At 37.4% G+C, this 16,345-nt stretch overlaps 1 protein-coding gene across 1 annotated transcript in view; it reads left to right on the top strand.

The window, feature by feature from the left end:
• usp43b (ubiquitin specific peptidase 43b) overlaps positions 1 to 16,345 on the top strand; it is a 96,222-nt gene that overhangs the window by 47,822 nt on the left and 32,055 nt on the right. Inside the window, 3 exon segments of the mRNA XM_042504290.1 lie at positions 641 to 733; positions 6,671 to 6,806; positions 8,003 to 8,147. Of these exon segments, the coding sequence (XP_042360224.1) occupies positions 641 to 733; positions 6,671 to 6,806; positions 8,003 to 8,147 (374 nt within the window).

The following is a 16,345-nucleotide window of genomic DNA, read 5'->3' on the forward strand; positions in this document are numbered from 1 at the left end:
AAAGATTAAATTTAGTCGCCGGACGGTTTACAAAATCACTTCCAGCCATCGGTCCATTAACATCAGCGGGCTCTCTGACTCATTGTTGAGACAATGAGCTAACCTGAATGAGTTCCTCCTGTGATTCATCAACAAAAAGAGGCTCAACGGAAAACTGTTGGAACAGAAAAAACATGCTGGACATTTCGGTGATCCGTGTCCGAGTGTTTAGATGCAGAGGAGGAAGGACCGTCGCTTAGGAAAGCTCCCCGCGTCTCTCCGCGCGGGGATCCCGTAATGGCATCACGCCGGCGTTAGTAGCACTGGTGAGAGTGATGCAACAAGATGGAAACCACTTCTGCCGGTTCCCCTTTATAGCCCCCATCGGCCCCGGGGGCTTCTTTTACTACTTTAGCCCCCCTCCTCCCAAAGCCAGCTCCTCGTCTCTCTCGTTCTCACCGGTTACATCACTCATCTTTTCCGTTCTCACAATCAGATGAAGAGTGGAACGCCGTGTTCATCCTGACCGTGTTGTTCACTTGTAACGAGATTAAGCCATCTCCTCTCCTGCCAGACTTAATCAGGAGGACTTCCAGATTAGCGTGGAAGTCGGTGGGTTTTTTCGGAGACTAACGTAGCCGTGTGCTTTCTCTCGCCTCAGATCTTCACTGACGTGCCCCCACTGTATGAAACAGAGCAACACCTTCGACCCCTTCCTCTGCATCTCACTGCCCATTCCTCTGCGACAGACCAGGTGAGTTTATCCACACCGCAGTCCATCATACGAGGTCTCAAAAACAATATTACGGCGTTTTATCAGCGTGTTTCTCTGTGATGCCTCCCTCCGGGCTGAGCCACATGAAACCTGGATGGACCAAAAAACAGGTTGTTTTCTTGCCACCTTTTACCAATTTCTTACAATTTGCAGGAATTAAATAAATAAATTAAATACAATAGGTTTTTTTAAAAAAAAAGACCTGAAAAATAGCTCAACAAATTATAATAACTATATAAAATAAATATTTTTAAATAATTATGATAATTCTGAATATGGTTTTCTCAACATTTTCCCCAAGCCTTTAAAACAAATAATTTTCTACATTTATTCATTTATTGCAGTTGAAATTAAATCAGTTTTCTCAAAAAGGGGGTCTGAATGCAGCACAAGAAAGGTGACAAGAAAAAACAACCTCGAAATTAATGTAAAAAAAATAGAGACAGAGAAATAATTTTAAAAAATTAAAAATAAAATGCAAAAGGGGGGAAATGTCCAAAAACTCAATATCTATGATTATTATAATTATATATTCAAAATATGTTACAGAATACTTTAAATTTTTGGGCCATTTCTTGTCAAGTTCCTCTAATGTTTTTGAAAGAAATCAACCCAATTTTGCTCAGGTTTTAAAGGGTTACGACAGTATCACAATATTTTAAGGCTATAACTTATTACACAATATATATCTCAATAAGTCAATAAGTCTAATCAGTTACAGATTCAGTAGCTCCTGACAGTTTATTTCTCTTTAGCAGAAACGTTTTGCTGATGTTTGTGTTGTTGCTATAAATGCTTCGTTCTTTCAGCATTAGATTGTGTTGTTAATGTTGAGCTGGGCGACATGGCTCTGAAATAATATCACAATATTTTTAGGCTATACATAATAAAAATCTTGATATTTTGAAATCTCCTCTAAACTACTGTAAAGACCTAAAATGCAAAATGATTAAATGAACTACGGTTGCATATAAAGCAGCTTCTGTCATTAAATAAAGATACATAAACTACTGTGAAATTAAAGTTTCATACATTTCTGTTGTAATGTTAAATAAATTATGAAGTTAAATAAAAAAAAAAATATCTATATTTATGCCGATATGCTCCAATATCTCTGTGAAAGGGTCATAATATGGTTTGAAACAATCTAATTTTCAAAGAACTGATCCTGTTTACCTATTTTTACACTTCAGCTTTTTGTACAAATTAAATAAAACATATGACAATGATTCGTTGAGAGTTATAGATTTTGTTACTTTAGGACGAAGCCGCACTCCCAACATTTTCTCTCCTACATCTGTCCCTAAATTCATATTCACAGTACAGACACACGAGCGCAGCATCAATCATCGAACTCCCTGTGAGACAGAAAAAACGTGGAAATATTTCTTTTTAAAAGCAGGGTAACAATAAGAGCTGCTGCTGGACTTCACCCAGCTTTGTTCACGCACCACATACAGTAGGAACACAAGTAATTGTGAAGCTGGAGGGCCGGTACCGAAAAGGAAAAGCTGGTGGAAAACCCTCTCCACATCGAGGAACAATGTCGTATTCAACTTTACATCACAACAGAGCCGCAGCCTCCGTGTCAGGTCGACCAGGTTCAGCCTGCTCAGGAAATCCTGACATTTTCACCCAGGGAGACCCCATTCACTCCTTTCACAGCTGCTCGCTCTCGCACTTTATTCATGTCTCTTTGTCAAACACAAAAAAACAAAATTCCTCATGCAAAGACTGGGCTTTTTGTTTGAACCCTTTAAAACCTGGATCGGCATTAGTTTTCGTGTGCTGTGTTCAGACACATTTCACAAATATTTAAACCTTTGAAATATGAATAAATTGGTTTGATTTCTGTCAAAAAAAAAAGAGAAATTAAATCAGCAACTTGGCAGGAAATTTATCACAAATTGCAAAAATAAATAAAATAAAAAAAGGATTGCCTAAAAAATTTACAAAAAAGTGCTTAAAATAATAATAAAAAATGAAAATAACTAATGATAACTATAATAAAAAAAAAATATTTATAATAATGTTAATACAAGAGTTTTTCTGGACGTATTTCTTAAGCTTATTTTTGATAATTTTCTAAATCTTGCAAAATGCTGGACATTTCTTTCCAAGATGCTCATTTTCTTTTTTTTACCCCATGTTTTAAAAAAATTTAAAAAAAACATTTTTTAAAAAACAGAATTTGCTCAAAGGTTCAGAGATACATGTGAGAGGCATTTAAAGAAGTGCAGGAGAAGTGATGTCAGTCCAGGTTTTAAAGGGTTAAATAGGGTGGTGGGTACAAAGGGATTTTTTAAAAAAAGGGATTTTATATATATTTATATATATTATATAATATAAGTTCATATTCATATTCTCCAGCTACACATTCAACGAATCAATATATCTTTTTGTCAAAAATGTCACTTTAAATCGTCTATTATTTTGATTTTGACTCTTTCGTGTGTTTGACACACAGACGTGTTGATCACTATTTTAACGTTCGCCAGGGTTTCTTCTCGCTGGTTATTTCCTTCCTTTTATTTTTTAATCTTGGAAATAGTGCACGCAAGTTCATCCAGCATCCCTTCTAATTTGGGAAATTGTTTTTAAGAGCTTCGCTCTACCGGCGAGCCAAGTTGAAAGCATTCAGTTACCTTCCTGTGTTTTTCCTGCGCGGCAGACAGGGTGAGAGAAAACGCTTCTGAGGGATAAACTGAGGAGAAAACAGAAGGATCGTCTCCTAAAATATTTTTCTTGTGCGTGTGAAGAGTTCAGCTCCTCCCAGCCAGATCACGTCTGTGCGTCTGTTTGTTAGCAAACCGACGTTTTCTGTGCCCAGCTCTCCAAACACGGGGCTCCATCCCTCTGCAATCATGTGCTCTTTGCATGTTAGATGATTTTGTTTACTCTTTATTTCAACATTTGAGCAAATTGGCTTGATTTTCTTTTGAAAACATTCAAAGAAGGCGATGAGCAACTTTACAAGAAATGGCTCAAAAAAGAAAGAATTTAGTAACATAGGTACAAGAAAAATACCAGAAAATAAGTTGAAAAAAAAAGACTTTATAAATAAATATATAGTTTTCTGGATAATTTAGGGAGAAATTACCCCAAAATTATGCAAAATATTTCTAAAAAAAGATGAAAAAATTGAGAAAAACCTAAAGAAAATTAAATGAAATGAAAAAAAAAAAAAAAAAAGGAAACTACCTGAGTCTGTGCTTAAAATTCTGTAAAATAATTTTAATATATAATCACATTAATTATTAATGGACTTTTTTTTTTGGACATTTTTCCAGCTTCTTTAAAGAAAATTTTCCAAACCTGCTAATTTCCTGTTATTTGCAGGACGGTTTGTGCCAAATTTCTTATTACTTTTTTCCCAATAAAAGTTGAAGGTTTAAATAGTTATTATATTAATAATAATAATAAAATGTATTTGTAAGAGCACTTTTCAAGCAAAAGCACAAAGTGATTTCCAAAAAAAATTATGAAACATATGCATAAACATACACACACGTACACACAAAGACAGAGAATATGTCAAATGTATGAATCATCAATGAATTTATTATTTATGAAGATGTTTAGAAGCAGCACCAGAGAAGTGATGTCTCTCCAGGTGTTAAAGGGTTAAAGCTGAGCTTTTGTGTGGATCTCATTAAAATTTGTTTTTAGTTACATTTTAACTGAAAATTGTCTCATCAGATGGAAGCAAAACGAGAGGGTGTTTTGTCAAAAAAAAAGGTAATCATCGTCTCAAATTATTGCTTAAATTAAAGCTGTAAGTGAACAATAAAATCCAGCACCCTGCAGAGCGCTCTGGCGGTTACACTGTTTTGTTTTGTCCACGCTGGTACGAAAAACGAAATTAGCATAAATTGGGGATACCTCCCTGAGCCGAGGCTTGATGAGCGCAGCCAATTACTGTTCACTTTTCGCTGTTCTCTTTTGAAGTTTCCACCCAAATCTGTGAAACAGGAGCAAACACGCAGCGCTTCATTTGTTTTTTGGGTTTTTTTGTCTCAGATGCTCAGATTTAACAACACTCTGACAGAAGCAGCAGATTTATGGAGATACTGGTGTTGTTGAATCTTTAAACTGGCTTCCAGTTAATTACAGAGCTGCTTCTAAAACCTGCTGCTGGTTTTTAAATCTCTGCATGGCTCGGGGCAAAAATACACTCATGATATGCTTGAAGAATATAAACCGGGTGGTCCCTAAAATCAGAGGTTCCAAACCCCTGGGCTGTGGACCGTTACGGGGTCCCTGAGCATTCGCTACTGGACCAATTATACCTACTGTAACTGCAATTATATAACTTTATGGGACATTTTTGTGGTAATTAACTTAAACTTTACTTGTAGTAAACTAACTTAAACATAAACTTAAACTAAAATAACACAGTAAACTTAGTACTGTTTTGTGTTTTTATGAAGGTTGCAAATTGTAGGCACGTTCCTTTAATCGATTAATCAATAAAATGAACAATTGATTAATTATTTTTTGAAAAAATATAAGAACTTTGCTAATTTTACCAACTGCTTTTAATCTTCAGTCGAAGCTCACAGCAACATATCACATATATTATGACAGCATTTCATTTCCTGATTGATTAATCAATTAAATTTCACATGTTCGATTAAATTCTTAATGACCGATTAATCGATCATTGATTAGTTGTTATCATCCCTAGTTTTTATATATGAGTTGTCTCTCTCATGCTGACACAGATATTCGTCAGAATGCCAAAAAAAGTCATTTGTTTTTAGCCCAGCGTTTAAACATGACATTAAAAATCGCTAACACAAGACAAAGGTGATTTTCAGAGCTTACTGTGTAACTTTAGAGCTTTTTGCTCACTGATCTCCGAACGCTTCAGGTCCGTATTTGTTCTGTCTCTGCTGATGCTGAGTGTCTCTGTGTCCTTCCACAGACAGAGACACACTTTGACCTTCATTTTTTTATTTAAACATCCGGAGAATCTCAGCTATATCGACACAAAGATCATAATTATCACAACACGGCATCACATGAAATTCCTGCACAAGTTAAAAAATTTCAACTTGTGCAACATTTTCACGTCCATTGCCCCGCCTGGCGTGAATTTGCGTTTATTCGTGTCTTTGCATCGACTTTGTTTTTAAACCCGCCGTGCAAAATGCTCGCATCGTGTTCAGTGTGAACGCGCCATGAGAGCACAAACATCGTGAACATGCAAAACCGTCTCTTTGGCTGCAGAGTCGAGACTATTCTGAGTTTGTGCAGCAGACTGTGAGCTGCCACCTGCTGCTGGATGTCCTCAGCACTCACCTGTGATAAAACCTGTAAACTCTGGTGACTGTGGCAAAATTTTTAATCTTTTTTTTTTAATGTTAGAAGCTTCTGGTTTAGCTGTTTTCTTGCTTTTTTTGTCATCTTTCAGAAGCAATGACCTGCCTTTAGATCGTCATTTTTTGTCTTTTTTAATTTACTCCAGGATAAGAAAATCAATTTTTCCATATAATAATCTCTTGGCTGTGTGTTTCTGTAACACCAGCTGCGGTCTCCAGGCCGCAGACTCCCACAGGTACCTGATCAGGTTCCTCTGTTTCTCCTCGGCGTGCTGTTACTCAGAGAAGCCATTATGTCGCGGCACCCCGCTCATGTCAGCGCTGCCTCTGGAGAGGTCAGAGCCAAGCGCTCGCTCTCTCTGTTTTAAAAAATGCAATAGAGATTCCATTATTTGGCACACATAAAAATAAGTCCTAATGATCTATTATTAATGTTAAAATGTATTGATTTATTCATGAAAGTCTTCTTTTGTCCCTTCCTGGTCGTAGAGGAGGCTGCAGAAGAAATGGCACAGAAATTAAAATAGAAGCTGTTCTATTTCTTACCGTCTCTGATTGTGTGTGTGTGTGTGTGTGTGTGTGTGTGTGTCAGGTCGCTGTGTGTGATTCTGGTGTTCAGCACTAAAGGACAGCGGTACCTGCGGGTCGGCCTGGCTGTGCCTCTGTTCGGCTCCGTGGCCTGTCTGAGGAGGATGGTGGCTGACGAGGGGAAAATCTCCCCAGACCAGGTAACTAAAACCAGGAACAAATACTCCGTTTGTGATGTTTGAGGTCGATATACATTTACAGTAAAAATATCAGTAATTAGAAATAGGAATATAAAAAACTCCAACAGCAAATGTTTAATCAAAACTGAAACTTTCAACATCAAATACAGCAAGTTCCTAGTAACTTTTTTTAAAAAGTTAAGTTAAAAAAAAAAAGCGGCTCACTGAGGTTTTGCAAATTCAAAGTTCCTCCAGTGCTGACACTTTATTTACATAAAAATAAAATGCAGGTTCAGATCATCTGCAAAATGCCAAATATCTGCCCTAATTATCAGCCAGCCTGATAATCTGTCGACCCCTGGACTCTTTTTTTACTGTTTTAAACTGCTGTAACCGAGCAGCACAGCAGCTCGTCTCGGCTGCCACAAGTGTTATTGTAATGATTTTTTTTATTGTATTGTGACTTTTACTTGAGCGCCATTGGCTGAAATTTACCCACACTCTCTTGGCCGACATTAACCCTTGAATCCAGGATTGATGTCACTTTTCTTGTACTTCATTCAGGCATCGTTCACAAGTATTTAAACCTTTCAGCGTTGAACGTGCAAGGAATTTGTAGATTCAGAAAACTTTATTTTTTTAAAGTTTGGGGAAAATGTATGTCTTTATAATTATCACATTCGGATATTTAAGATAAGTTACATAATTATTATATTTTTAACAGTTTTGTGGTTTTTTGTTTCTTTTTTGCACTTTCATGGTTTTAGTTTGTGCTGTGTCACTTTCTAGGGAAACGTGGACATAATACGTGTGTTTTTGTGCTAATTTTCAAATTATTTTCTTGTACTGTTACTATAATATTTTAAAGCATTATTGTAACTTGCTGATCACTTTTTCAGGTCTTTTTTTACTTTAACAATTTTTGTGCTCATTTTCAGATTATTGTACTTTTTACTAATTTCTGTCTCATTTTTGGGTTATTTTCTTTCTTTCTTTATTTTCTCTTGTTGCTCGATGCCTTTTCATGTCCTTGACAGAAATCAAGTCCCCGGTTTAAAAGGGGTTTAGCTAAATCTGAGATTAGGAGGAATAAAAGTGCCAAAAATGGCACTCAATCAAGTGGGTTCAAAGTTCACTCTCACGGCATTATGAGATTTATGAGATTTGGCAACATAACAAGGAAACTAATGTGTGTTTGTGTGTGTTTTCGTCTCCAGGTGATCCTGACGGAGGTTTACTCCACAGGGTTTCAGCGCTCCTTCTTTGATGAGGACGATCTGACCAGCATAGCTGAGAACGATGTCGTCTACGCCTTTCAGGCTCCGCCCCTTTACATCAGAGGAGGCTCAGCACGGATCTCAGGTATGAAGATAAGATGAAATAAGATAAGATATAACTGAGTGTATTACGAGGAAAATGGCTGTGCAGCCGTTGCAAAACAAAGTTGGAAGGGTGCAGATAGAAAGACTCAAATGTCGGTGCAAAACATAAAGTTAGATGACAGTAAGGTGCAATGCCAAAAATGTATCAGTATGAATGATAAATATTGTAGGGAAAAATAAACAGACAGTAACAAATAAAGGACATTGCTTTTGTAAAGTCACCAAATCTTCTACGTCTGCATATTACGCTCCAGGTATCCCTCTGCGTCTGTTTTTGACGGTCTGGGATGCTGAAACAAATGCCAGGATGTCAACACAAGCATGTGCTTATGTTTAGGCAACATAAGCATGGATGGTTCAGTTAAAAAAAATCATGGTTTGGCTTCACAATTATGCAGGAAGCGAACATCTGCATAGAAGTCCAGGGTTTGTTTGGCCCACAGCCCGTTTAGTTAGGAGCAGGACACCCAGACCTTTTATTTATTTATTTATACAGGAAAGGAATTAAACGTAACATTAGGTGTGCTCCAGTTAAAACCGGCTGCACTCAGTAAAAAAACTGCTTTTCAGCAACACAGAAACACATTAGAGTACAAAATAAACCAGAAACAATCAAAACACAGGCAGCCACACAGACATTACAGAGTAGAGCAATGTCCCAGGTTTTGATTTTGAGGTGGTTTTGCATCTCTTTGAATTAGTTTTATGGGGTTTTTTGGTCATTTTGTGTGTCTTTGTGGTTGTTTTGCCTCTTTTGTACATTATTTTGTGTCTCTTTGCAGAGTTTTTTTGCATCTTTTTGTGGTCATTTTCAGTCTTTTCCTAGTCAGTAAGTGTTGTCTTTGGCTTCACTCAAACACAGCAAAGGTACATACGAACACGTAAAACAATACATCATTAAAAACACACAAATGTACAATATATTTTATTTCTATGGTCATTTTGTGTGTCTTTGTTGTTGTTTTGCCCCCCTTTTTTAAGTTATTTTGTGTGTCTTTGCAGTTTATATGCATCTTTTTGTGGTCATTTTGAGTCTTTTCCTCGTCAGTTACTGTAACTCAAAGAGATCAAACTCTTAATTAAGCATAACCTCAAGTCTTAAAAACATTTAAACAGATGACTTACATAAAAATTTACCAACTGTGCAGTTGTCATGAATAGTGAAATTAACTATAGAGACACGTTTATTTCTGCTTTAAAGTTGGGCATTTTATCATGAGTGTCTGTGGGGATTGACTCTGTATTGGAGCCTGCCTCTAGTGGCCATTAGAGGAACTGCAGTTTTTGTTGCTTCTGCGTTGGCTTCATTTTTCAGTTACAAAAGTTTCCACTTGGGTATAAACAACATAGTTACAACACAGCTGCCATTATATTTGAGCAGAACTAGTTTTGCTTTACTTTAATGTGGATGTGCTCACATATCTCTAAGAAAACAAACCCATTTTATTAATTTACTCTGCTTAATGAAACCCTGAGGGATACTGCAGGGGGTCCTCTGAGAGCACATTAAGCAGAATATAACTTCACATAGAGCTCTGTGAATTACAGCCCCCCCACTGCGCAGACCAGATTTATGTCTTCATTTTATCTGTTTTTCAGCCCGTGATGTAAAAGCTCAGAAGTACCTCGGTGTGCGGCGTATCCCCTCGTTTCTTGCTTTGTGGTGTAAACAAACCGGTTCTGCGGTGTTGTCCTCTCTCACAGGGCTGCAGTCTCAGCTCTGTGTCAACGCTGCTGTTGCACCTGAAAAATATGACTTTCAGTGCTGTAATTTTATTGCTTAGTGGCTGCACAGAGCACTGCTGCCTGAAAGGAGCCCCCCCCCCCCCAACCCCCGACAGACTGGTTGGTCTGTATGCTGGCACAGTCTGAATCCCCGGGGTTAACACTGACTCAGCCTGCAGGGGTTGACATGAAGACTCTGCTGTATTTCACCACTCAACGCTTTTCTGTGCGCTGCAGATGGTCCCGTCTTTCACTCTGACACGTTCGCCCCGTGAGAATACATGTAAGATATTGTCATCAACATCAGCATCTTTAGGCAGACTTTCCATCCATTTTCTGTCACCACTTATGCTTTTAAAGAAGTATTTTTACGATTCGATGTGAGTCGTACGCTACGAGCAGGGTTCAAGAAGTCTAAAAACGCATTGAATTCATTAATCTAAAAATAAGACTTTATTTCATTTTAAATTGACCTAAATTAATTTTTCAAAGGTCTTAAAAATGCTTGACATAGTAAGTAGGATTTTTAAAATTATTTTGTTTTCTAACATTGCATTGTAAAATCTCAAAATAACTACTACTAATAATAATAATAATATATGTTGAATCATTTAATAAATGCCTTTTCTCAATATAATAAATGTTTATGTGTTACAGGCGATCTGGTGTTCCAGGTAAACAGTACGCTGAAATATGTTTCTAAAAACATTTGAGTTGAGAAATGTGCAGCTCAGTGACAGAATCTCTTTTATTTATTTCTTACATTTTTCTGTGAAACACTCAGCTGTTCTGGAGTCAGAGTCGTTGAAACTAGCAAAGTTTCGCTTTACGGGTCGCGGGGGTCTGTAGTCGAGCCCGGCTGACTCTGGCGAGAGGCGGGTCCACGCTGCACAGGCCGTAAAGGAAAAATTAAGTTACTTAATTTTACAGCTCATAAGTATTTTCAGCCTCGCTGTTTGCAATTAATCAAAGCTATAAAATCATAATAGCATATGAGTAGATGCCATTAAAATCTCATGTTAATGTACAAAATGCACCTTAATTACATATTTTTTCTCTCCAGTCACAGCGGTGATCTGGAATGCTTTTCGGCCGTCTGGCGCCATAAAAATGGGATCTTTATGCCCCTTTAGCATTTATTAAATCAAAAAGGTCTGATCCCAGAAAGACCCCCAATCAGTTTTCCATAAACACTTAACCCTTTAACACCTGAATCCACCTCGGTTTTCTTGTACTACATTTAGACTCTTTTCAAAAAGCATTTAAATCTCTGAAATGGAGAAAATTGGTGATATTAGATACTTTAAAAAATTAATATATAAGAAAAAAAACGCCCAGAAAACTATATTTATAATTCTTATAATTTAAAAAAAAGATGTTACAGAAAAATAAAATAATTAAAAATAAATAAATGTCTTGTTGCTTTGTTGTAGTTGTTTTATTTTCTTTCTTTCTGTCTGTCTTCATTTTATTTACAATTTTTTTGCTTATTTTCTGGTTATTTTCTTGTAACTTTTTTACTTATATCTTGCCAATGTTTGGGTCACGTGTTGTTAAGTTGCTCACCACGTTCTTCCCATGTTTTTGAAAGAAATCAAGTCAGTTTGCTCATGTTTTAAAGGTTAAAAGAAAGTCAAGATCCAAATTTAAGAGTCTGAAAACAGCAATCAGAGCTCTCACTAAAACTATAAATAATCTAAGTATTTTTTTTTGTGCTGTGGTAATGTTGAGGAGCGGTTATCGATGTGGATTATGTCCTCGGGTTTTTGATTCGGCGGTTAATGCAGAGCTGATGCATTTTTGGGGCCATTAAAGCAAAATGTGCAGTGAAATCTGAGGGTTTTATCACCGCACGCATTCGTGGCCAGTTTCCTTGTTAGTCGTAACACACTTGATTGATTACATTTTACTGGCATCCATTCAGTAGATTTTAAGGTAAAATACTCACACAGATTTAAAACCTCCTGAAGTGGAGGGCTGTTAGAGGCAGCGTGAGTCACTCAGTAATAGTTGTTAAGTGTCTGCTGTGAGTGAAGAAAGTACTTTTGGATCGAGCCGAAAGGAAAAATCAGTGATGACGTGACCTTTCCACTGACTCCCAAACTCCTCACCAGGGACGTGCACAGATACCTGCTAAAGGTGCCCGAGATCCAGCCAGTTTGCAATCTTTGGTCAATGTTTGTGGCACTATCCTCAGTGAAAACACGGCGACAGAACACGCACGTTTGGGGGCTAAAAAGCAGCTAGAAATGCAGCGATGACAAAAAACATGGCAGCAGGCCAGATTAACCCCGTCAGACTGTACCCAGGATGTAGTCTGGCCCAGCTAAAGTAGACTCCAGGGTGTACGACTCATCTTCATTTTGACTTTCAGGGCTTTCAGCAAGCATGGTGAGTGGACATCTCTCTATTTCTGTGTAACTTCTTGTTATCAGATTGGTAGATCAAAACAAGGTTTTTGCTGTCATTTCTGATGTTTTTTTCGGCTGCTTGGTTTGGCACCAGGGGCCACTCGCCGGTGTTATTTTCAGACTGAACACTTGTTAGCGTTTGGTAGATCTCGGCACTGCAGTTAGGAGAGCTTGTGGTTATTTTTTATTTATTTATTCATTTATTTTGAAGATGCTTTTCTTGTGGGGGGGGCATGCAGCAAAGGGCCGAGGCCGGAATCGAACCCACGGCTGCTGCAGCATTGACACAGGCTCTATACATGGCATGCCTGCTCTATCCACCTAGCCACTGGGCGCCCCACGGTGTAGTTATTTGAGCTCAAAGTTAAAGAAATAAATCAAAATTGAGCACTATATCCTTGATTATTTTGTGTATCTGAATTTGGGGGGTATAATAACCGGTGGTGTATAAACTGGACGAGCCTCTGGACTAGTCTGGCCAGGGGTATATTTTGGGCTGTTACACCGCTTTTGTTGTGTGTCAGTCTTGAACAAACTGTATATAAACATGTTGTCGCATCCCCGATTACCCAACAATACGCAAGTGATGCCAAAATATCCCGGATACAGCTCCTTTTTGAAGAATTAAATGACTCATTAAAACCAAATTTATTAGAAAAACGATGACTTGATTCACTTAATTTTGCTGAGATCAGACTCGGTACATCGTCATCATCTTTTAAATCCCTTCTTAAGACTTTCTTTTATAGGATAGTATTTTTAAATATTTAATATGCGACGTTTTATCATCCCTTTCACTGTCATTGTACGCTACTGGCATAAAAATGTTTCCAGTATTAATTTTATGATTAATGTTTTCTTTGCACTTTATTTTATTGATGTTTTATTTCTGTCTTGTTTTTAATCTGCTGCTTGTCTGTAAAGCACTTTGTGACCTTGTTAAGAAAAGTGCTATATAAATAAAGGTTATTATATTATTGTTAAAAAAGCATCAGGGTGATTAAAACCGCCTTAAGTGACAGAAACCGTCTTGTGGAGAAATTTATTTTAAATTTTTTTTATCATGTGTTCCTGTAACTAGTAGAACCAAAGTGCCAGAATAAATGTTTTAAAAAAAAGAAAAATTACACGAAAAAAGCACAGAAAATTTTAAAACATGTTTTTTTTTTTGTAAAATATATAATTATAATGATTATAAAATATATTATTCTGGACATTATCTTCCTAGTTTTTAGATCAAACTTAATAATTCTTCCTCCTTTTTAATCCTAATTTTTAAATAATTTTCTTCATTACAATTAATTTTCACCTTTTGCTATTTCTTGCAAAAAACACACACAAAAAAAAACCTGTCAAAATACAAAAAAGAGATGAAAAACAGTTTCAAATATTAGAATTCTGTAAATTAATTTTACATATTTATATAATTTGTAAATTTTAAATATAGTTTTCTGAGGAGCTTTTTAAAAATAATTTTCTGAGTATTCAGATTTCTTTATGGAACATTTCTTGCTATGTGGGTCACTGACTTTTTTTTCCCCAAGGTCTCAAATGGTTAAATAGCTTGTGAGAGGCGTTTGAACACACAAGAAAAACTGTTATCGAACCAGGTTTTTAAGGGTTAAGAAAACAGCAGCTTTAGGCGATGAACAGACCACCGGCCTTTTGCTCCTGTAGAACTGTGACGGTTAAAACAGAGCCGAAATGTCTCCTTGATGAATAACAGTGAAAAAACAGTTTTGTGTTTGGATTGCAGCGTTTCCATGTACCCACCATATGGCTATCAAGTAATCGAGGTTTACATTAAAAATTAATAATGTAGAAAATCTCTTTGGGATTTGGCGGTGCGCTGACAGAAATTAATAAGCACCGTGTCATCGTTGGAAAGTGCTGCTGCCAAGGACGAGACTTGAATATGGGATCACCTGCCAAATTATATTTGGAAACAGATAATTGGCTTTTGGTTTAGTATCCATTTTACTTTCTTTTATCTGTGTTACAAACAGAAAACAGAGACTCACTCCTTAATTCAGCGCCCGCTTTTCATTCTGTTTGATGACTCACACTAAGTTTTTTTAATAGACGGACAGTCAGTCAAACTCAGATGCCCTAAATAAATATACCAGAGTTCAGTGGTGGCTGCGAGGGAGTGGACGTCTGTGCAGCTGTGCAGTGTTTGTCTTCAGGTTCCTGTCTGCTGAGTCCCACTGTAGCACAAAGGATTCTGGAAACACTTCAGCACGGAAACCCGAAAACACAGTTACTGCCTGCATTTGTGCCTCAGTTAAAGCCAAAGGAGGCTTTCAAATCAGGGACTTAGGCCTGAGCACAGTTTGACCACAAAGTCCAGTTTATTTGATCAGTATGAACCAAGCAGCTGAAAAATGAAGCAAATGCAAAAGTGCCAAAAACTGCAGTTCCTCTAATGGCCACTAGAGGCCGGCTCCAAGAGCGAGTAAATCCATATAGACCGTCATGTTAAAATGCCAAATAAACAGCCTTGCACAAAAACAGTTTGGGTCTTTATAGCTACTTTCAACATTCATGACAACTGTACGAGTTTTAAATTTTTATATAACTTAACTGTTTAAATGTTTTTAAGACTTGAAGTTATGCATAATTAAGGGTGTGACCTCTTTGAGTGACAGCTGGGTGCCGTCCATTGACGAGTTGATACTGCAGCAATCTGACCGCACACAGGTCCAGAGGACCCCTACTGTCAGGGACTCCTTGTTCTTCATCTGCAAACTGTCACTCAAATTAACAGTTTTGACCACAACAAGGCTCAAAATGACCACAAAATGATGCAAAATAAACTGCAAAGAGACACAAAATAACCAAAATGAGGGCAAAACAACCACAAAGACACACAAAATGACCAAAAGAAACAGAAATTACATCAAAAATGTTTTTGTATGTATGTGTGTGTATATATATATATTATATATATATATATATATACATATATACTGCAACAGTATCAGTACCAACAACCGATTATTGTGCATCCCTACTGAAGATGTTGCCAAGCTTTCACTCTTTCAGTCAGTTTTCAGTTTATGAAAGTAAATTTTAACATTTTGGTGGCCTTCAAAAAGTTGACAGTTGGATTGTCATATTTTTCTTGTAAGTACATATTGTTTTAATGCTTTCACCGAGTTTTTCAGTAGCAAAAATTAGCATTAACATTATCATCACAGTTAAGCTGTAAATACACTGTGTAACCAGGCTAGCAGTTAGCATTAGGGTTACCTCCACCCTCTCGTCCAAATATGGTCGCACCAAAACGCCAACATGGCAACAGCCAAAATGCCAGCATTTCAACACGACGCCGTCCTGCCACGATTCATACGGCAGGTTCAATCTGCCACATCCGTCCAGTCTTAAGTGACGCTGCCCGTGCACATATCGATTAAATGTGGCAGGTGCCTTCTGGCTGTCTGCAGGCATGTAATAACACTGCAGCCATTCGGCAACGTCTCAGGTGCAACATTTGCCTCTTAGCATGGCCAGTTGACATCGAAAGCACTGATAAAGAGGCGCTATTTTAAGAGTTTGGAATGAGAACGGGCTTGAAAAGCAGGTCCAACATAACCATCGTAAAGACAGTTGATGTTTTTGAAGCTTTCCTCGTGCAGAAATCAGAAAAGCAAAAGACGGGAGACCACAAACCAATGGGTGACACCAAAGTGGCTGCATCTATTATTTTTTTAAGTCTATGATTTAGACAGTCAAAATAAGCTTCAAGTCAGATAACGTGTGCTTCTTTGTTCAGACCTTGAATATGACTGTGCAGAGAGCTAATGGGTTTGGGCGGTGAGGGTGTTTTAGCTGTGGGCAGAGTGGATCCCTTTAGGGGCAGAGGTGTTTAATTATGGGCTTTCACATCATCTGTCTGTGTTTAGTCTGGCTCATCTTTCTGTGTGTTTGTTTGACTAAAGAAGCCTCAGAGTGTACGGGAACGATGAGTTCACAGGCTTCCTGCGGTTTCCCAGAATTAGTGTGAGGCTTTTTGGTAATAAGAGATTTGGATCAGCAGGTA

This window comes from Plectropomus leopardus, chromosome 17, assembly GCF_008729295.1.
Source record: "Plectropomus leopardus isolate mb chromosome 17, YSFRI_Pleo_2.0, whole genome shotgun sequence".
NCBI lineage: Eukaryota > Metazoa > Chordata > Actinopteri > Perciformes > Serranidae > Plectropomus > Plectropomus leopardus.